The sequence below is a fragment of the Ambystoma mexicanum genome, chromosome 3q (genome assembly GCF_040938575.1).
Source record: "Ambystoma mexicanum isolate Mex_15411 chromosome 3q, UKY_AmexF1_1, whole genome shotgun sequence".
Lineage (NCBI taxonomy): Eukaryota > Metazoa > Chordata > Amphibia > Caudata > Ambystomatidae > Ambystoma > Ambystoma mexicanum.
The window spans coordinates 1,108,779,300-1,108,801,791 of NC_090926.1; the positions used below are offsets into that span (position 1 = coordinate 1,108,779,300).

The window sequence follows — 22,492 nt, forward strand, 5'->3', positions numbered from 1 at the left end:
GAAGTCTTCTCCATCATTCAGGCATGGATGCCCACACATGGTCTCTGACTGAATGATGACAAGACCGAACTGCTCCTTGTCGGCTCACCTAATACCATCCAGAATCTCAGCCCTAGCTACACCAGCCTCACCATCAACGGTAATACTATTGCCATCGCTAAGTGTAAAGACTCTTGGTTTCTATCTAGACACGAATACCAACCTCGCCAAACAAATTAATATGACCGCCTCAGCCACTGCTTACACTGGTAAACTAATTAGGGCCTGTAGACCTTTGATCTCCCCTAATAACTGCCTCGCTTTAGCCAGAGCTCTTATACAATCCAAACTGGATTACTGCAACAGCCTTTATGTAGGTGCCAACAAAACGGTAATCAATAAACTGCAAGTTCTACAAAACAATGCACTCCATTCCGCCATTAATATTCCTCGAAGAGAACATATCTCGGCTACAAGAATTTCATGCAAATGGCTCTCCATCCAACACAAAAAATAGACTTAAAAACCATCTGCCTCACTTACAAAGCTCTCAACCACCTAGCCCCACCCTATTTAACCAATAAATTCACTTTAAGACAGAATACTAGAACCACCAGATCCTCTAATACACTACAACTGATGGTGCCCAAATTTTCTCTTAAAAGAGCCGGTGGATCCAGCTTCCCAGTTCTTGCCTCAACTGTGGAACATTATTCCACTGGATATTAAATCCACCCCTACCTTCCAACCTTTCAGAACTAAGGTCGTCACTTGGTTACTCAATAAATAACCAACTTTGTATGTATGCCTAATGCATGATTGTATCCTCACTATGCCTGCTTGCTTCTATATATGCACTAACTGCTTACGTGTAACCATACATATGCTTTACAAATGTTCCTCACCTTTGCCTGTAACTTGATGTTTAAGCACCCATATACCTCTGGATCAGGAGCGCTATACAAAATAAATAAACAAACAAAAATAAACAAACGTCGTTGTGGCTGTAACTGTTGTAGCAGAGTCCATGAGAATTGTTCGTGAGTATGTCCTTTCTTGTTAAAGTGTTCGACCAGAGGTTTATCTTGCACTTGGTTCTTGATAAAGGACCTATGTTCGTTGATCCTCTGTTTTACGGGTCTGATGGTCTTGCCGATGTACACCATGTCGCATGGGCACTTAATGGCGTAGACTACAAATCTGCTCTCGCAGTTAGTGTGATTGTTCATCTTCCAAATGAACTCCTTGTGGGTGAAGGTTTTGCTGTTGGTGGTGTAACGACACGCGACACAATGTCCACAGCTGAAATGTCCTACAACTGGTGGGAGGTTCCACAGGGTCGATGGGGTTTTAATTTAGAACCCAACTCACCTCCCCTCTCCCATCTATAATTTTGGTTACGTTCGATCTTAAAAATCCCATGTTATGGTATTTGCATTAAATTGGTTTGTTGTTTTGGTATGATACCATATGACCCCCCCACCGCCCTCCTTGCCCCCATCTAGACAACCCACAAAGAGGAGGGAATGTCAACAACTGTTGAAAATTAACCCACAGGAGTGACATTTCGAGGCAGGCCCATCGGCATCTCAGGCGGTGACGAAGGGCTCAGCACAGGTGACATGATGATCCCATGACGAGCAGCTTCAGGAATGCGAAGCGAGATGTCCCATGTTGAAGCAAGAGGTTTGGCGGAGCCGGGTTTCCCCGGATCCAGCCAGACAGCAGTGCCTCTGACCTTGCGGTCCAGTGAATACCAGGGACACAGGTAGGCTTCAGGAGAGCACCAGGGGCTGCAGGTACAGATGTTTCAGCACAGGATGTCAGAAGGAAGGAGAAGGGTGCAGAAGGAGGAGGCTGGCACAGTGATTGCTATAAACATGTATTCAGTATCAAAATAAAGCAAAAACCCCTCTTTCCCTACATCTATGAGGGGATTCCCTGCCTCAACTAAAATGCTAATGTGTGTCAGAATGTCCTTTGTAATTGAAGTCCACCGTCCTATGTCAATGGTCCCCATCTCTGTCCCTTACACCTTACACTAATAACAAAACTAAAGGTTGGCCAATGTTATTGGTCTATGAGAAGGACTCCCTCCTCATGGACTGGTTGGCACAGTTCTGGTTGCAGGTTCCTTACCAGGAGAATGACTCCCTTCCCCTGGCCTTTGTTACTAGGAGAATAACTCCCTTCTCCTGATCTCTGGACTTCCCAGTTTCACACATCCAGGGGGAATGACTCCCTTCCCCTGGTCATTCTTGGTTACCGGGAAAATGGATCCCTTCTCGTGATATCATGGTTCACAGTTCAAAACAACAGGAATAATGACTCTTCCCCCTGGCCTTTCTCTCACTTTGTTACAGAGTTCACAAAACCAGGGCAAATGACTCCCTTCTCCTGTCCTTTCCTGGTGTTACTTTGAGGGTCCCAAGCCCCTGGCTGCCCCCTCTTTAGACTTGGGGAGACATGGTTCACTCTCCTGTCAAGTACAGCCACGAGGAAGATGGCTTCTATTTCTACTTTCTCATGGGTGTGGGTGCCAGACCTGTGCTTCTCTATGGTTTGGTTCTGGCAGACCTGGTTCAATCTCCTGCCAGGTACTGCCGCAAAGAAGATGGCTTATATTGCTCTTTTCTCATGGGTGTGGGTCCCAGACCCGTCTCTGGTTTTTCCCAATAACTTTACTGCTATTACTGGGTCCTGGGAGAACCACCCTAGCCTGTGCATTGTATCCTCTTACGTATCTCCCCTTACTTCTTTCTGGGGTTTAGATACTTTACTGGTACTTCCAGGGCTCGGGATGCACCTCTGCGGGCTGGTCTCTGCTGCAATCGTGATGCTGGCGTGCCTTCCTGAATTTGGGATTTGGTTTGCCTTTTCATGACAAATGGAGAACTCTTTCGGCATCTTCCTGTTGTGCCCGGCTTATCCCCGGCTACTGCTCCGTGCTTTCCTCTCGCGCTGTGCATCGGCTGCTCTCCCCAACAAGATACGATACTTCCTTGCTGACTGTTTCCCTATGGTTTCCCGATCTCGGCTCGCTTTCCTTTAGCTCTTCTTCCCTTTTATTGCTAAGCAACTGGTTACTTGGTTCTACACTCCCCCGCAGAAGACTAGAAAGTTCATCTTTGTTCCACGGGGTGTTCATTACTTTGCACCTCCTCCTCCTCGACCGAGTATTCCTCAGACAAGTCTTCCTAAGGTAGTCTATGTTTTTCTTCATCTCAGAGTTGAACTCCCTGGCCCCACACATATACATGGGTTAGTTAGGGATGACCTTTGGGTGCATGAGGTATGGAAGGTATTTGGTCAGGATGTCATCTCACGCTCTGCCTAGATTGTCATCTTATTTTCAACAGGGGGAGTCTCTCCCCACAAGATCCTCCCGCTGTGTACCACCCCCAGGGGGACTATCAGGTAGCTGCATCACCTCCCTGGCCACATGGGAAGAGGCTCCCCCTCTGGTAAAAGTGACGACATTCGTCACAGCTTGGACAAGATTCCCCTGCATGGTGAAGCAGAAATGCTAAGACAGGAAGATCTGGAGTCCAGCAGCTCGAGCTTCTTCCACAAGAGGTTCCTCCAAACAAATCCCAAGAATGACCAAGGTTCTCCTAGTTCCCACACACCCCCGTGTGCGCACATGTGTGTCGTTGTGCATCTTACAAACACACAGATCCCTGCACACCAGTCCAAGGCAATGCATCTTTTAATGTTTGTGGCCATGCAATCCAGTTTCGAGTCACACAAGTACCTTTGTGGGATCCACGTAGATCCCATGGAGGCAGAAGAGCCTACTCGTGGTGGCCTAAATGAAGCACCGCAATAAAACTCCACTGCGGTGCGTGACTTTTCAGGAGCATCAGTGGCTACTTTGCACACTTGTATAGGGGAAAGCGTTGACCAATGTGTTAAAATGGCTACTAGTTGGCATAGGCAAAATATTACAGCTGCCACCAGCCTGCTTGCCAACTCTTCCTTGGTGAGAAAACTCACCCAGGGACAGTAGAGAGGATAGGTTTATGTTAAGCTTAAACCTTAACCTCCATTTTTAGCCGATTTACCTACATGCACTATTCTTTTGTACAATACGCCTTTTTGCGTCTATTCATAAAATAAAAAACTTTTTTTAATGGTTAATTTATTTATAAAAAAGAAATTTGCGCCTATATCAAGTTAATCATACAAGTCGTTTCTCTACCTCATGAGTACAGGTGGGAGAAAGGTCAGCTGGCAAAGTGAAATCTGAGAAATTCACTTCCAATTTTGTTTCAACGCAGAGCAGAATTGGTACCCGGCCCACTACACATTTGGATGGATTAAATTTCTGGGCTGTTATGCCATGAATTACAGGGAAATTAGACAGCCCAAATATTTCAGCCCCGCTTTAACCCCCACAAACGACATGAAATGTCAAACAAACCTGCCAAAAACAAAAATGTGAGTTGGAAAATAACCAAAATGGTGAATTTTCGCTCCACTGCGAAACAGGCAAATTTTGACTAGAATGTACCAATTTCTCCATGGTGCGAATTTGCGCTATTTCACCCACCCCTTCCTTTGACCACACACCCGAGTTAGGCAATAAGCCATGCTCTGCAAGGCCCGCCAATTGCCATTAGCACAGGGCCGATTCTGGTAAACAGGATGGAGTAAGGACCTCATATCTGTTTACCACAAAAAGAATAGCAGACAAACATGGCTGCCAATGAAAAAGCAAAGGGAAGTTTTTCAAAAAAGAAAGAACCACTTCTATTTCGATGGTGTCTGAGAAGTCGAATGACCAGAAAGAAAACTGAAACATGGCAAGCTAATGTTTAAAGAAAATATAGGAAGTGGGTGGAATCATGAAATTTGGGACAGAGCAACTGTCCTGCAGCTCAGAACATGGGCTTGTAACAGCAGATCCAACCAATGCCCAGCTATCTAAACAGCTGCAGGTGCCACCCCAGTGCTCATTTATTTATGAAACCCCAAATAAAAGCAAAAATGGGGTGAGGGGCTCACCTCCCCAAACCCGTGGATACGTACCCACGGCTTCCCATCAGAAGTATTGAACCTCCTCCCCCACACAAAAACACACACCAAAACCACCACACAACAAAACCACCACACAACAAAACCACCACACAACAAAACCACCACACAACAAAACCACTTAACTGGTCTCTGGGACGCCTGCAACTTCCCACTTCTGACCCCCACCACGGCTGTCAGCCCCTGTGTGCATCCAGGGCGTGACAGTGCGATTTCGAACGACTGCTCGGAGTAGTCTGAGCATTCTTTCTAAATCTATTTTTGGTAATAGAAAGATATTTCCGCCTGATACGGAAAATATAACTAACATTCTTTGTTTTGAATTTTGGTAATGCACTCCATGCCATCAAAAGTAAACACCTTTGAGTGTACGGAGGTTGGGGAAGTGGACTGAACATGGTGTATGGCGTGGGGAACTAGTAGGAATCTAAATAATTGGTTCAGCATGCTAGGCGCTCTTGGAAAACTAAATTTGAAGGTCACAAAATGGCATCCATCATTGTGGTCTTAAGATGGGCACGTAACTTAACAGCAGCAACAAGCTCACCTGTGTACTCCGGGATGGAGCATGGAGAGGAGGCTGTGGATGCATTCTCCCAGTCCTGCTCGCCATTCTGTCTGAACATCAAGCGACTAGGAGACATCAGGCCTGATGGGGAACTAGCTCTGTAAAGAAACAGGACACAACATGAGTCACCTCAGTGAGATGGGACGCGAGAGCACAAAACACGAACCAGCTCCAAGGGAAGTGAGATGAGTGGGCCAAAACATGAGCCAACTCTGTGAGAAGGGAATCAAGAGCTCAAAACAGGAACCATCTACATGACAAGTGAGGTGAGAGGTGTAGGAGAGGCATGGTATCACAAGTATGACACTGACACAATAGGTCAAATTTGTAAAACATATATTAAAGTTTCCGGGGTTGCAAAAACTCCTAAAATGGGAGTAGTTTTGACTATGAAATGATAAATAAAAAAACAGTCCTAGTGGAGTCTGTCAAATCAAAATGGCCTATGCTAACAAAACCTAATGCCTGCCCCATCTCTTGTACAAAAAGTGTAAAAAGGAGAAATGTCTGCAAATGAAAAATCAGTGTTCAAAATAATAAAAGGTATTTGTATCAGCTGTCATCCCCGCGTTAAACCTCACAGAGTAAAGCTGTCCTTGTAAGGCAGCATGAGACACTCTGGTTTGAGTTTTCAACACCATAAAAAGTTCCAAAAACGTGGATCGATGCCCGCCTGGACTTCCACGTTAAAGTCTTTCTTTCCAGACTTCCAAATAATGTTTCAACAAAAGGTCCATGTAGGTCCCCCTCTGTCGGCCTCAGACCTCTTCAGAACAAAGTTCAACAAGACTTGCAAAGAGCTCCCTTCCCCAAGCTTATTACACTTCGGGTCTCCTCAGTCAGACTCAGACCGATTTCAGATGTCGAAGACTCAAATGTGCGTGGCTTTCTTTACAGACCTCCGCAGACCACTCCCCGTCTCTACGAGTGAATTTTGGGTACTTCTCTTTTGCAGATCATTCGCTTTATTATTACAAACAATTCACCTTTCACTGAGACTTGAGTGCACTTCTTCCTTTCGCCGGACCACTCAGTTACTCAATATCGCTGAATTCACAGCTGTCCTTACTTCAAAGTTCATTCACAGGTCTGCCTTTCTTCACGTCTCATCCACATGCATGCAGTCTTCACTTGCGATATAATGTTGCCACTTCAAACTTTCTTTAACACACACAGGTCTCTCAGGTCGCTTGCCAACTCACTGGCTGTGGGCGCGTTTCTCATTTTTCCTATTTCCAATTCACAAGTTAAGGTTAGCACCACAGGCTTGGCCTCGCCTCCCCAAATCTGCCATTCACCCGGGAGGGTATCTGGCATTCTTGAAACACAATGCAGCCTTCTGATGAGGGATCTGGCATTCCCCACGTCTTTTGCGGCCTGTCGGATGCGACGACCTCCAGTAGGGAACTCTTTGGGTTTTTGACCTGCTGCACTCGTCCCTTGGGCCATCGCTTTGCTCCAGTAGGTTTTCCTTTGCCCCGAAAGTGCTGCTCGTACTCGTGTTTCACCTTGCTCAGAGTGTGTCTCTAGGTTCTGCCTTTTATCCGTGTGAAGAGAGCTAATTAGTATCAGGTGTATGCACTTAAAGTCAAGTGCCTGACCCGATTAACGGGACATGTCCAGCATGATATATGAGAGTTAGTCTTGTTACTCTCAATCACCCTCTTCCTCTGCCCAGTGATTGTGTAAAAAGGGGGTGGGTGAGTTGGGACCTTGGAGAATCCTAAAAAAGTAGGATGGTTAGATGAACAAAAATGGGGGTTAGGAGGGGGGGGAAGAGTACCACATCTCACCATCAGCTGCCTCACCCCCACTCCCCGAAGACGCCTCCCCCAGGTGATCCTCCCACACTGGTCCACATCCAGGAACTGGATCCAAAAGCGATGTCCGTGTCCTGGTCACCTGGATGACAGATCCCCGGGGACTAGTGGGTGAGACACCTTTTGGTTTCTGACAGAGGTCAAAACATGAGCCAGCTCTTCTAGAAAAAATGTAAAGGGACAACACATGATTCAGCATGAGCCAGCTATGCGAGAAGGGAGGTGAAGGGCCAAAACATTAGCCAGCTAGGTGAGAAGGAAGGTGAAGGGTCAAAACATGAGCCAGCTATGTGAGAAGGAAGGGGAAGGGTCAAAACATGAGCCAGCTATGTGAAAAGGAAGGTGAAAGGCCAAAACATTAGCCAGCTATGTGGGAAGGAAGGTGAAGGGCCAAATCATGAGCCAGCTATGTGAGAAGGAGGGTATAGGGTCAAAACATGAGCCAGCTATGTGAAAAGGGATGTGAAGGGCCAGTACATGAGCCAGCTATGTAAGAAGGGAGGTGAAGGGTCAACACATGAGCTGGATATGTGAGAAGAAAGTTTGGGGGACATTACAGCTCCGAGAAGAGGCAAGAGAAAAACGGAAGAATGGACCATATGAAGGGTCGCAAAGGATATTTGGGCTCTGAGGAGAGAACGAACTTGAGAGATCGATCAGCTATTAATATTGAGAAGGCAAGATTAAGAATTTGGGTGCCTCAAATGAGAGATTGAGAATCAGAATATAAAATAGGAGTGAAAAATGAGAGAACTATTGAGAGACTTAGAATCATGAGACCATCACTCTGAGTGTACACAATGCATTTTTCAGTGCGCTGCCTTGTATTGATGTGGCTTGACTGAACCCCACCAAGCTGGGATCCAAAATGAAGGGAAATAAGCGATGCAACAATAGACCTCTGCCCTCTTTATCCTTCCAGGAATCATTCCCCACAGTATAAACGGATTCAGAAAATGAGAAGACACCACAAACGACAAGCTGCATATCCATGTTCCTCCATATCCAACAGGTCATCGCAGATGACGACACATTAAAGGAGCACTTCATGAACAGGAAGGACGCCCCTGATCACACCGCAGCGCTTCAAGCTGCTAGAAGGCTCCTTTTCAGGTCGCCTTAGCGAACGTTCACGGTTAATCAAAGGTTTTCAACTCCCAATAATTGCTGCGCAGAGAGGAACTGCCCAGCACATGCACTTGCATCCTATGTGAGCAATATTTTGGGTCGTATCGCTTTGCATACTTGTTTGTAAAATATGAAACAATGCTCCAGAAACCTGTGGACATGTATATCACCGATGATGCCCCACGGGGAAAGGTGAATGGGTCTACAGCAGAACCCCACTTTGAACCTAATTCAGGGTGAAAATGCTCAAATGGAGGAACGGACAGCAGAAGTAACACGTTTATTGTGGCATTGGAACATTAACCCAAAATTGGGCCCGGCTGGTCAGTTATTACTCCTCCCCAATACCACACCAACCTTGGCGACCGTGGTGACCTCTTGACGGACAGCATGTTCCCCGTGTCGTTGCCCACCGTAGACAGGGACATTGTGGACTGCGAATAAACCTTGCTCAGCTTGGAACCTGCGAGATGAACAAAAAACAAAAAAAGTCAGAACGAAAAGGGAAACCAGAGGGCATCCTGAGGTCTCCCAACCCCCACAGGCAGTAAGGTACTAGCAGTATCTAAAATCTCCAGCAATAACTAGGTCAGAGGTCAGGGTTATACTGAATCAATTTCATCAAGGTGTGAAAGGAAATTGTTGGAGCACTCCAATCTTCTTATATTGAAATGTTCTGCCTGTACCTATATGGTTATTCACAAGATGCTTAAGGTGCGGGGGAGGAAACGTGGACCTGGCACAGGACCACCAACACACATGTATAGAAGAGAAGAGGACCCAAAAGTGGGAACCCTCCCGTCCCCTGCACACCATTACTATCCCGTCCCAACACTGTTAACCATGCTAAAAGGAGGGTTCCCACTTTTGGGTCCTCTTCTCTTCTCTCCATTTCATCAAGGACCAGCCTTCACTTTCAAAACTACGCTGTTGAACCAATTTCTCCGGTGTAGTGCATCACGTGCGTTAGAAAGGAAGTGGAGCACAGAAGGGGCGAGCTTACTCCAAGGAACACCCACACCAGTGCCAAGAGGCTCCTCTACGAGAGGCGTGAAACACTGAAGGCTCACAATCACTTAACTCACACTAGACCAGCCACATGGTCCCATACACCTCAACAGGATCGCGTCTTCATGTCCCCTGGGCGAGGCGGAACATTCCCTCGCCCTGCTTTAGGGGTGGCCCCTAGACTGAGATCAGCCGAGCACAGAGAGCTTCAACCGCTTCTCTTGCTTGGCCATCAAGTATTATGGGGCTTGAGATAGAACTACTTCCTCAGCTATGAAGGTGCTGAACAGCCAGGCTCTGGGCTTATATTCATTCGAGCGATCTTCAAGACCTGCGCATGTGCAGCCCAGGCAGCGGAAGACCCTCCTGAAACATCAATGAGACCTACATTTTCACTTGTGAAACCAACACGAATTCATGAATGGATAGCCTGCCCAATCTGGGTGGAAAAGGAGAGGTACTCAACACCCCTCTTGTGTGCTCCGCAATTGCTGACTCAATCATGTGCAAGGATAGGGCAACGATCGGCACCATCACCTCAAGGGCGATTGTGCATCAGGTGTGGTGCCACCACACCGGAGGTAGACTTGGCCTGGAGGGAAATGTGGAGATTCCCAGGGTCATCTACAAGGTCAGCAGAGCAAAGCAAGTCACAGTGTGCCTGTACGCCATTCATACCACGCCACTCCTACCAGCCCGCAAGCAGCAATGGCTATTGAAACTTAGGCCATATCTCGGTTTTAGGTTTCCTGAATGTCTTACCCATCAGGTTTCTAACAGGGCTGCGGGAAATCACAGAGTCATCCCGGAACACTGTTTTGGGCCGACCCTTCTTCACGGCACGTACAGTGGTGGGTTTCTGCCGCAAGACCTTGTCCAGGTCCTCCATGATCTTCAGCTGCTGCCTGCGCATGTGCTCTTGGCGGGTGAAGTCGCCGCGCCGTGCTCCAACCTCTACCTCCTTCGGCTTCTCCTCCTCTTGCAGCTGCCTGTGGAGCAGGAGACATAAAAAGAGGGTTCCTCAGTGAAGGCCCTTGTGGTCATCTGGACCGTGGTGGCTGTGGAGCATGGCATCGCATAATAAAGTATGCTTACTGCAAAGCAGAAATTTCTAGAACAGGTGAGTACCAAAGACTTTAAAACCTGGGGCAGATTGAAACATGCATCAGTTTCACCAGACATGTCAATAAATCCTCCCAGTGGGACATATCATCAGCCACGGCACTCAATCTCTGCACACTCTCATACTTGGTCTCTTCCTTCTTCTGTTCCTTCTCCGCCTCCAACAACTGCTTCCTCTTGCGCACCTCCTCCGCCCGCTTCTGCTGCCTCTCGAGAAGAAAGGCGCGCCTCTGTGCCATCTCGTCCTCTGGCTTCTGCTCGTCCTGCCAGAGAGAATAGACACTTTAGAATGGGAGCAGTCAGCCCACCAGAAGAAAAATAAAGCGGGCGGTCTGGGAAGTCCAAAGCCTCATCTTGCCTTTCCTACCATTGTTACTCTATGCTCTATGTGGAATCAAAATGGCGGAGGGATCAATACGGAATGGATGCAGCCTAAATGTGCAGGGCTCAACCTCATGGTGGGACGTTACATGCGTGTGAGGGAAGCAGGATGCCACTAGCGTTCTTCCAAAGGGAACTTAGTGTAAATGCTGCGACTGCCCCATGAATGGGACTTAGCTCCCGGGTGACTGATGTAGGCGTGGTCCAGTGGGCGCAGCCCTACTTTTGTACTTTGACTCTACTGCAACTGTCCTACAATTGAAGGCGAACTACCAGTCTTTCTTTTGTACAGCTGGCTCCTTTGTGGGTCTACAAGTGGGTAATTTCAGGACACAGCACCCAATTGCAATTATTCTGTTTTTTGTTAAGCTTCCCAGTGTTCAGATTAAATACTTTGCTCTGTACGAGTGGGGCCCTCAGCAGACCTCCCGGAAAGCTGACCAGTCCCTAATCCTTCCAGGCAGAACAGAATAGAACATTTTTTAGTTTGGGTATTAGGAATTGCGTAGGCGCCTTTTACAAGCACACACATTGGAGGGAGAGACAATGTGCGCTCTCTCTTTGGTTATTTAAACGAAACGCCCATGATAAGCCCTTGAGACTTGCTCCTCCTCCTACCCCCACTACCCACACCTCCTAAAACCGAACTTCCTGGGATCTGTTGGAGCTATCTCTATCAAATAGTAACATCAAACTTGTTTCTGTTCAGGGCTTGCACGTGTTCCTTTTAAGCAGTCTTCCCAAAGTTAGAGACTTAATTGTAGCTGTAAATGTTCAACAGTATGAAAAAAAAAGAATGAAGTTTGCCCTCATCCACTTAATTTATAACGCCGTAGGTGTCCTTGCATTCAGGTCTCGTTAAAACACACTGGCAAAGCCAACAGTGGTATATTGCCCAGGTATTCACACCATTGTCCATCTGTTGCACTCTTATGGCCAAGCAGTACCATCATGGCCGTGCATGGCAAATGCCTATCCCATGACTACACAAAATCCCAAACTGTTGGCTTTGCCAATGCTTTTTTACCCATATTGGCTCTTCTAGTCCACACTGTTTCAGGCACTGTGACCTGGGGCGCAATGTCTAACCTGATAACTGGCCCCATCAGACCTGGTTCAGTTGCTTTGGTTGGAGTGTGTTGCTGTACTTTATGGGACATGCTTTGCAGTTGGGTCATTTCATGAGTACATGGGTATAATGCTGCTGTGCTAGCCTCGGCAAAGGTCGCACTGTAACAGCAGGATCAAGCAAACTGAGTAACAAAGTACACCATGCCAGTAAAGAAATTCCAGAGTGGACAGTGGGGGTGGTTAGCATAAACCTTGAATTGTACGTAAACCAATGCCTTTGCTTCAAAGCTTACTAAGTTTCTCTTACAACGCCGAGCCATTTGCAGTGTCATTAGGTCTGGCTATTAGGTGCTGCGGAAGATCACCGATAAGCCGAAACTATTGCATTGGGGTGCAGCTAGGAAAGATGAGATTTGAGGAGGGAAATATAGCTTGCTGTTGGATTTACTAACCCATTAACTGCCCATGGCCCTGTTGATACCTATGGCCATTCCCACCCACTACCAGCCCTTACCCGCCCAAAATGCATCCTCCCAAGAACTCTGAGAGAACTTTATCAAGCAGTAACATCAAACTTTGAGCTGCCAATGATCTTTCTGCTGAGACGTAAACACTTAACTGCTAGTTGTGAATGCGTTACTGGTGCAATAAACATGTTTTAACCAGAGCCATTTGATTTATACGGAGTACACTTGTCATTGCACCGACGTACTGTTAAAAACAAGCATTGTCAAAGCCAACAGTGTGGCCTTGTCTATAGGGATTAGATGGACAATTGCCAGGCACTCGCATCATTTTCTAGCCGCTACCACCTTCTGGACAGGTGGTACCCATTAAGACAGAGCCTGGTAAATGCCTATACAAAAGCCAGAACTGTTGGTTTTGCCTGTATTTGTTTTCATGGGTGGACTGGCCTATAGGGAACTCTGGAGATTTCCCGGTGGGCCTCTGCCCCCTGGGCCTCTTTTGTGTGGCATTTCCAAATGTTGTCATAGGAAAAGCATTGGGCTTGCTGAAAATGTGTCATATGGGGCCACTTTGAACATTATTTCCAGGGCCTCTTTTGGTCCTCAGTAATTATTTCCAGGGCCTCTTTTAGTTCCCAGTCCACCCCTGTTTGTTTTATTATGTAGTTGTGCTGCCCAAACCTTGGACCCACCCACCCCCACATGCTAGCTTGACTGCTTATCCGAGGCAGCCTGGTGCAGGGGTGCCGAGTATGGGTGGGCTCCGGGGCCCGAGCCCCTCCCCTGGCAAAATCAAGTCGGGACTGAGCCCCCCGCCCTCTCCCCTCCCCCTCGCGGCCGGAGAGAAGTGAAGCAGCATCGATGGCCCTTTCCATCCATACAGCATCACTTCTCTCCAGCCGGGTAAAAGTGCGAACATGTCCGATTAAGCCCTCCCCTCTAGGACTCATATTGGTGTATGGTCCTGGAGGGGAGGGTTTAGGGCAGCGGTATTCAAACTCTGGGGCGCGCTCCTCTGGTGGGCCGCAGCCTCATGCCCAGGGGTGCGCACATCCACAGTTTGAAAAGAAAAGAAAAAAAAAAAGAGAATAAATTACCAAAGGATCGGGCTGTTGCTTCATCAACAAGCAGCAGCCCGATCCAAGGCCCCTGCCACACATGCTTAGTGCGACAGGGGCCGGGCCTTTGTGAGGCCTGGGGCTCCATTAACAGCCTATTTATGAAGACAAAAGAAGGTGTGTGCTTTTTATTTTCTTCATGAATAGGCTCCTAATGGTGCCTGAGGCCCCACAAGGGCCCGGCCTCTGTCACACTATGGGTGGTGGCAGCAGGGTAGTATCTAGCCCATTTGGCGCACAGGGTGAAACACTAGGAATGCGCCCCCCACCTCGCGCCGCACCCCACTCCGACCGCACCCCGCGTGCCACTCCCAACCTCAATATAACACTGCACAACATTGGGACACGGGTGCCAGTGAGGGCACATTGGGACACAGGGACCAGTGGGGGCACAACAGTGGGACACCGGGACCAGTGGGGGCACAACATTGGGACACAGGGACCAGTGCGGGCACAACATTGGGACACAGGGACCAGTGGGAGCACAACAGTGGGACACAGGGACCAGTGGGGGCACACCTTGTGACACAGGGACCAGTGGGGGCACACCTTGTGACACAGGGACCAGTGGGAAAACTCCAGTGGAAAAGGAGAGATTGCAGAGATCAGCCAAGGCTCGGGCGAGGGAGTCAATGTCGTCCTTAATGGTTTTTGAGGGGCAGGGGCGACCTGTTTGGATGAGGCCTTCATGGACCGGACTTTTCTGGCGACCTCAGCGGGTGAGAGGGAAGAGAGGGGAAGTGGTGGGGAGGGGCAAAAGAGGCTCCAGTGTAGGTGTATGTTGTGATGTGGAAGGGAGGGAGGAAAGGATGTCTTCGGTTTTTGTGATGAAGTGTGCAGCCAGGGCCGAGCAAAGGTCCTGGGTGGGTGTGACAGAAGAAGAGGCTGCTTCAGAATTGGTCAGTTCCTTACAGACTGTAAAGGTTGGCGGTGTTGCTTGAAACCACGGAGATGCAGGCTTGAATAAAGGCTCTTTTCTTGGTGCGGATGCAGAGTCGATATCACCTTTGAAGGAGGTGGGAGGCCAGTTTGTCAGAGGGTTCGCCCGACAAATTCCATTTCCGCTCAGCTACCCTACACTTGCATTTTAGGGCTGCCAGATCGGAGTCGTACCAAGAGTTGCACTTTTTGGGAGACTTCAGACAGACCCTCATGACATGACATTTTGTAAAGCTCAGGCAATATTAATGTTACCACTGGTTGACAGAGCCTTTGAGCCACATATGAAAGTACTGTGGTTTAGGCAGACCTGGAGCGCTCGCTTCTGGGAAGCAAGCGGTAGAGCCACCCACACTGAGTGAGGGCTGCAGTCTGCAGGGGGGGCCGTAGGCTCCATGCTGGCCACTGCCCCCCACAGTAGTTCCACTCTCAACCTCTGATGCCCTGCGCCCCCAGCCATGGAGCCCCGGGGACGGGTGATGGCGCCGAGCCTGGCACTGGGCCTCGTCTCACTGGCGGCGGCGCTGCTCGTCACCGACACACTGCCATCTTCAGCAACCACACCTCAGTCCCCCACCCCCAATCCTGCTGATATATCTCGCAGGCAATGACTCTGGCTTTGTTGATTTGAATAGTCTGCTTGGGGCTTGATGTAGAACCCATTCTTGAGCCGCCACATAGCCCTTCAATGCAGTTTTTCATCATGTGTGTTCTGCAAGTAAGCACTGGTACATCTACTTACTTGGTTGGCAGTGTAGTCGGCACGGCACCTCGGTCCAGGGGTCCTCCTCACCTGTCCTGACTCCTGCGTCGTGGTCGTCGCACTGCACTGCAGCATTCATACCATTGAGTTGACTATCAGATCGGTCAAGGGGGCACTTGTGGTGCTTGGTGGCGTGCTAATGCATATTGCACAGGTGCCATCTAAGCCACCAAGCCCATTCACCCATCGTGACCCTGACCCGGCCCCAAGTCCCAACCTTCACTGCGCCACCTAGTCTGCTGCTGCAGCCAGCCTTGCTGCAGACAGTAACTAATAACAGGACCGGTGCTATCACCAGGCAAGGCAGTAGTGTGGGGGTGTTAAAAAAAGCATTTGGAGCTCGAACATTTCCAACATATAGGCAAGCGCCTAACCTTGCCTAGTGATAGCACCGGCCCTGCCAGGGCCTCTAATAGCAGTCCCTGACAAATAAGGTGTATGCTCGTTTCTTGGAAGGCAAGACGTTAAGCATAAGTGGGGTGTACTTTTTTTACTGACTTTTTTTTGAATAAGGGGTGTTTCAAATGAATGTTGAAAACCAGGACAGTGGGAGTTTTTAAAACATGGAGACAACCATGGCTACAACACTTTAGACGCAAGTGCTTCCATCAGTCCCAAACATCACTTGGGTGCAGGGTAAGCCTGGGTAACTGTTTTTTAATATTGTACACTACTTTACCAGAATTTCTGGTAAACTACAATGTTGAAAGCAGTTAACACTCTACCCCCCCTCCTTCTAACTTGACTTTAGTATATGCAGTGCATGCTAGCCAATGTTTCCACTGTTATGCACTGCGCGCGCCCCAACACCCCTGCGCGCCGTTGCACCAGGTGGGCGACTACATGCAAATTTGCGGTCATATAACTGCCAGTGATGTCACTTCCTGTATTTGGGCCGCCCCCCCCCCCTGGAAATTCATAAGTCGGCTCCCCTGGCCTGGTGGCTGGCAGCAGAGGGAGAGCAGGTCAGAGTAGGGAAAGGCGGACTACGTGCTGCCACTACTAGGATCGCTCTCTGGTAACAGTAAACTTCATGCAGGGTTTCATATCATTTGGCGGGTTGGTCCGGGGACCCGACCTATGTTAAGCTCGCAAGATTCCCGTTTGAGCATGAGAAGACCATCCAGTCCTGTATTCCCCTTGGAATTCTGGGACTTGTTTACTTCCCATTTTAAATACAAGAAAACTACAAGTCCCAGAATTGCAACAACAAAAAATGATGAGGACCTCACACGCAAGTCAAGGAGAAAATGGCGAGGAGACAAATTCAGCGCTTTGCCCATTGAAACCCCTGCCTCTCACTCTGCTGCACTTGACGCATTTGCAATTTAGATTTAAAACCACGGAGAAGCTTCTGCTCACGCGGGACTAGCAAAGGAAGTCGCGGGAGTTGCCAGCAGATTCGCTGCCTGATGGCGAGGCTGCAGCTTCCCGCTTGATAATCATTGGCCTGGTACCAGTGGGAGTGGCTCAATGATCCATACTAGAAATAATAACCCAGGCAATACTGGCAGCAGCAGGGGCGTTGCTAGGGGGGGGGGGGGCTAAGGGGGGTATAGCCCCTGATCTTTTGGTTGTAGCCCCGGATAGAATCTCAGGAGCTACAGCCAAAAGACTTACCTAGCCCCCAGCCCCACCAGTTCCGACATCAGCGTAGCCCCGGGTCTTTTCCAGACCTAGCAACTCCCTTGGGCAGCAGTGCCTAGGTACCTCTCATCACCAGTGAGTTTAACTCTTAGCTCCAAGCTTCTTTGCACCTTAAAATAATGGACACTTATCTTGGGCAAATTGATGAAACGTTAGTTTGTAGGGAAAGGGGCTGCGGGCAGTGGCGTCGCCAGGAATCAAATTTAGGAGGGGCACAGAGGGGGGCCACACAGACAAACGTAGGGGGGCTACCTATAAAAGGGTAATGTGTGATGTCAAGAGCACATCTGCAGAGAATTTTTTCTGCACACTAACTACCTTATACCACTTCACCTCCCCTGCCATCAGACTGTAGGCACAAAACCATTAAGTCACTAATGACTGGTCATTAGTGGTTGTGTGCCCTACATTCTAATTAGACTGGCTGCTGTTAGCTGCAGGGGGAACTCAGTGCAGCTGCACCACAATGAAAAGCTGTTGAGTGAGGCCCTATGTGTGTGCTGTGCAGACAGTGCAGAGAAAGTGGGCCAGCTGAGGCGGAGAGAAGCAAGAGGGTGTCCAGGATTTAAGAGGAGGGGCCCAGGCGCCCCGACCCCTCCCCCAGCGATGCCACCGGTTGCAGGGGCACGTGTTTCTGTCCACCTCTTCAACTTTTATGGCACACCATTTTGTCCCACTCGATTTGGGAAGGACCCTTTCAGGGATCATGTCCCCCTCTCCCCCCCAACGTTTTCAGCAAAGTTACTCCACCAATTTCTGGTGACGGTGCTCGTCATTACTTACCCTTCCCTTCAGCTGTTACTACGCGTTATAATAAACTTCAATGGCTACTACTCGCTTTGTTTGTTGAAATGATATATGATATTTTATTTATATTGCGCCCATACACAAGTGTTTTAAGAAGTTATTACTTTGACTTAATCTAGTGCCCGTGTTCGCCTTTTGGCGACTTGCGAATGCGCACTCGTGCTTTTTTAAGTTTAGTTTTTTAAATGTAATATCTTGCTGTCAGTTTCATTTTCTAGCATTAGAACTACCAACAGAGAATATAGGGAATATTTTGAACCTAGAATGGGGGTTATTCACAATTGGACCAATTTGTTAAATAGTCAAATGTATGCTCTTAACTTCTATCTAAAATGATATATATTAGTGACAAACCTAACATAAATAACACCATTATCCATTCCATTCGGGAGACAGTAGTCCAGTACTGGTTTTAACATTGGCACACTGCAGAGGGGGGGGGGGGGGGGCGCTAGCCAATCAGGAGGCTCGGAATGCGGGCTGTACTGTATGGTACATGCCCATGTTCTGAGCTGCCCGAGCAGCCAGCGGCCCTTCCCCGCTCCCTCTTCCGACTCATCTTAGCACCACCCGTGTAGTTTCCTTCACAGGTGCTAATGGTATATTTTTTCAACCCACTCCCCCACACCCCCCCACACCCCCAAAAAGAAACCTACCTTAGCCAGCACCGCGCCAGGCCACACAGTGTTGCTGTCCCTCAGTCAGTTCTCATGTTGATGTTAATTGTCAGTTCTCTTTGCAATAGTGACTGCATTCATACACGCGTGCCTGTTCTGAAAGGAAAACCAGGCAGACCTAGATTTCCATACAGAACATACAACCATGGGTGAGAACAAACGTAAAATCCGCCTGCGGTGTCCACGCACTGCAGGGGATTCCACCTGGCGTTTGCAGTGGCAAATATCGGGCATAATTCCATGCACATTCTAGCCCTTATTTACCCCTAAAAATAAATGCAAGCGCGGATACATGTCCACCTTTTCTGCAGAGTGCGGTGGGGGGCTTATGCCGGCCTTATTATCCTCCACCCCGACAGGCACAGATCATGCTTAATCACATGGATCGTAATTTACCCTCCCAGACATATCCCAGCCCCTAAATACCAAATCGCCCTGATTGCGGTCTGTTGGCCCCCTATTCATCAATAACCCTGGACTTTGATGGCTTCTCTCTCAGACTTCCCTTTGGCTATGATTGTGACAATCTCAGAAGGTCACCCAATGCTGGATTACTTTATCTTGTTGTGCGCTTGTTGCTTGTCATTCTGAACCCCCCTGGTGTTTCTTTGTAGACTAGTTAGGGTGCCAGCCTAGTTGCGTTCACTAGTATTTCGAAGTCTAAAAAAAAAAGAGATATTTTTAGTTATGTCATATGTCAGTGTGACTTGAAAGTTAAATAGTATGTTCCATCTTTCCATGTAATGTACATAAGGCAACCATTTGGTTATATTTTCTAGCCTACCAATCATTTTCAATCTCAAAATAATCCAACACATTAGTAAAAGCAGACCTCCCATTGCAGGTCCCTGCATTGGCTTGTAGGATGGAGACAAACACCCACTGTTTTCAAATTTGCAACAATTCATAGCATATGGCTACTGGCATGCAGAAGCCTTTCTGCCCCGCCTTTTAATATCTGTATCAGTGTTGACAGACCCATAGAGGTGTGTAGAAGTCTACAGTAACCAGGGATATATCTTCGTGGCGTTCCATAGCATGCACGGCAGGAGGGTAGCCAACCTTATGAGGTGTTGGCCTTTCGTTCGCATGATCACTCACCAGGCGTTATGTTGGTAGGGACCGCTGGGAGTGTGAGGCCGAAACAGCTGGAGGGTGACAGATGGGCTATCGCTGGTCTGAGGTGTTCAGCACATCCATTGTGCCTCGTGTATGCTTTGAAAGCCCTAGAAAGGGGTGCGTATATCGAACTCTGAAAGTGGTTCGGTTGGAGATACTGTAGCTCTTCTGATGACGGAGCAGGAGGAGGCAGAATGCTGTTGCTAATTTAGGCTTGCCAGCATATACACATTCCTTTTCTCGTAGATCATCCAGTGCTTGCTTTGTCATGCAGACAATTTTTCAATCCTCCCATTCGGTTGTCTAATTTAGGGAGGTATATAATAGTCGTTTGCTACTTTCCATCAACACGATACGCCATTCTCAGCCTCCGTGATACACTGCTGAGTGGATTTCAATCAATGCAATGCACACCTTTTATTTTGTTTGGCTATATACTGGACATTGAGTTTGCTCGTACAAGTTTTCTCCAAATGAAAAATGTAACCAGTAATCCGTTGCTATAAACCTAGATTTTACAAACTTTATAGTGGGTCTTCAACCTCCAGCTCACCTAATGTGTAGGACTACAACTCCCATGATCACTCACCATTCGGCTGTGGTGGATAGGGCTGATGGTACTTTGAGTCAATACATCTGGTAGAGCTAAAGTCTGCAGACTCCTCTATAGTCTAGGTCCAATTTATCAAAGGTTTACTCATTTTGAAGTTCCTAGCTATTCCTCCCCGCCCCCAACCCCTTATTCCACTTTCTCCCTCCCTAGACATCAACATCCTGTGATCTTATGTTTCTTTGTTTAGGGTAACTTGAAATGTATTAGTCCATGCTGTTTTAGCCAGATTATAAAAAGGTTTAGGTTTGTGTACAAATTTAATTCATTACGTAATTTGGTACATTTGCAGTTTCTAATCGGTGCAAATTGACAACCTGTATCCAAAAGCTTTCTGCGAGTTCTTGGTAAGCGATATTTTTAATCAGCATCTGTGTAGATATTCCCCCATTCCTCGTTTCCGCCTCCTTGTGTGGCCTCCTCGTGCCTTTCCCATTTGTAGTACAACCTACTTCTCTTAAAGGTTTCCTCTCTTAGACTTGTTTGAGCTCCTGTAGCTTACTCATATATTGGTTTATTCTTTTTACCTCCTCTAAAGTCAAGAGTGGTTAATATGTGGGTTCTCCACCTGTGCGTGATTACACATTCTCCGGCACTTTCTGCAGAATCTACCTCAGAACTTGAGGTTCTTTGAGTGGTCATGTTCAAAGGGCTTCTCGTGCGTTGGGCCTTTTCCCCCCTAGTAAGTACACACCCTTCCCTCATTATAGCCAAGTTCCATCTGTTGTACATTTCTGCACTTCTTTTTTTTAAAATTAATTTCCCCTTGGAATAATTGTTTTGAGAATATAATTATTTGACCTACATCACCACCATCAATTTCGCATATGGATAGACGCCCATTTGACATGTCATTTTATGGAATTTTAGGAATCTCCTCACTTTTTGTTCTACATGGCTGCTCCAAGCATACACATACCTTAATAGATGCCTAAAGGAAATCCTTATTCTCAATAGTTTACGTCATTGAGACGCTGTTTTAGGTAAATAAACAGTGGAAAAGCCAATAATGTTATCTTTTGAATAATGTTAAAGGACATTTGTACCGCGCACTATCACCACTGTAGTGGTCCCTTGGCGCTCTGGCGGCTCTGAAAGAGGGGAGGTCGAGTTAGTGGGAGGAAGCAGGAAAAGGGCACGAGAGCAGCGATGTGCTCTTGGTGGCCTCAGCCCGGTGGGTCCGTTGGCTGGGCCTGGGGTGTTTGCGGCCGGTAGTCGTCGTGTACTGTTGTGCAAGGCTATGTGTGTTTTTTGTTTTGTTGTTGCAGTGTAGTGAAGTTTGTGCGGTTTGTTGTACTGTAGGTTTTGGTTGTGTTTGGTTTGGAGTTTGAGAGGTGTATGCAGAAAGGGAAATTGTTAGTAGGGGTTGGTTAGTTTGCGTCTCTATCCTGAATAGAAGCTCTCGGCTTGCGTTGTCTCCTCTGTTGCGACTCTGTCCTGATCCGAGTCTGACTGGCCTACAGGTTCCTTACTCCTCTAGCCCCCGCCTCTAACATGCTCTCTGATTGCTCCCCTTATGTTCCATTCATACTCCTGTGGCCATTGCACCTGCCAATGACAACCTCTCAGGTAGTGGCGCGATTGCCAATATCTCGATAATTCCACACCCATATGGTACCTGGTGGTAATTAAGGGGTGGGCAAAGGTGTTGGTGGGATTGTCTGGGGTAGTGGACTCAGTCTCCGTAGGCAACGTATAAGTATTTGTCAGGTTTTATCATATACCGAGCTATTCACACCTTTTGGCAGCTATTGGACACAGGGATTGACTTCAAAAGTCCAGGTACACAAACCATTGGCATGCGTTTTCCTGAAGTGCCCAGGTACACACAACATTGGTGTGTTGGCATGCACAGTGTGTGTATGGGAGCAGAGGCGTTGCTAGGGGGGCTAAGAGGGCTATAGCCCCGGGCCTTTTGTTTGCATCTTTTCCAGACCTAACACCCCCCATATGGGAGGGAGTGTGTGTGGGATTGGTGGGGGGGAGGAAAGGGGGAGAGAGAGAGATAGAGAGGGGGGGAAGAGAGGGAAAGCGAGGGAAAGAGAGGGAAAGAGAGGGAAAGAGAGGGAAAGCGAGGGAAAGCGAGGGAAAGAGAGGGAAAGAGAGGGAAAGAGAGGGAAAGAGAGGGAAAGAGAGGGAAAGAGAGGGAAAGAGAGGGAAAGAGAGGGAAAGAGAGGGAAAGAGAGGGAAAGAGAGGGAAAGAGGGAAAGAGAGGGAAAGAGGGAAAGAGG

At 48.0% G+C, this 22,492-nt stretch overlaps 1 protein-coding gene across 3 annotated transcripts in view; it reads right to left on the minus strand.

Moving 5' to 3' along the window:
* Positions 1-22,492, minus strand: part of CAMSAP3 (calmodulin regulated spectrin associated protein family member 3) — a 529,863-nt gene that overhangs the window by 24,153 nt on the left and 483,218 nt on the right. For all 3 annotated transcript variants that reach the window (XM_069603871.1, XM_069603873.1, XM_069603872.1), the window contains 4 exons: positions 10,789-10,925; positions 10,303-10,529; positions 8,890-8,995; positions 5,564-5,682 (listed from right to left, as the gene is read on the minus strand). In XM_069603871.1, the coding sequence (XP_069459972.1) occupies positions 5,564-5,682; positions 8,890-8,995; positions 10,303-10,529; positions 10,789-10,925 (589 nt within the window). The remainder of the gene's footprint in view (positions 1-5,563; positions 5,683-8,889; positions 8,996-10,302; positions 10,530-10,788; positions 10,926-22,492) is intronic.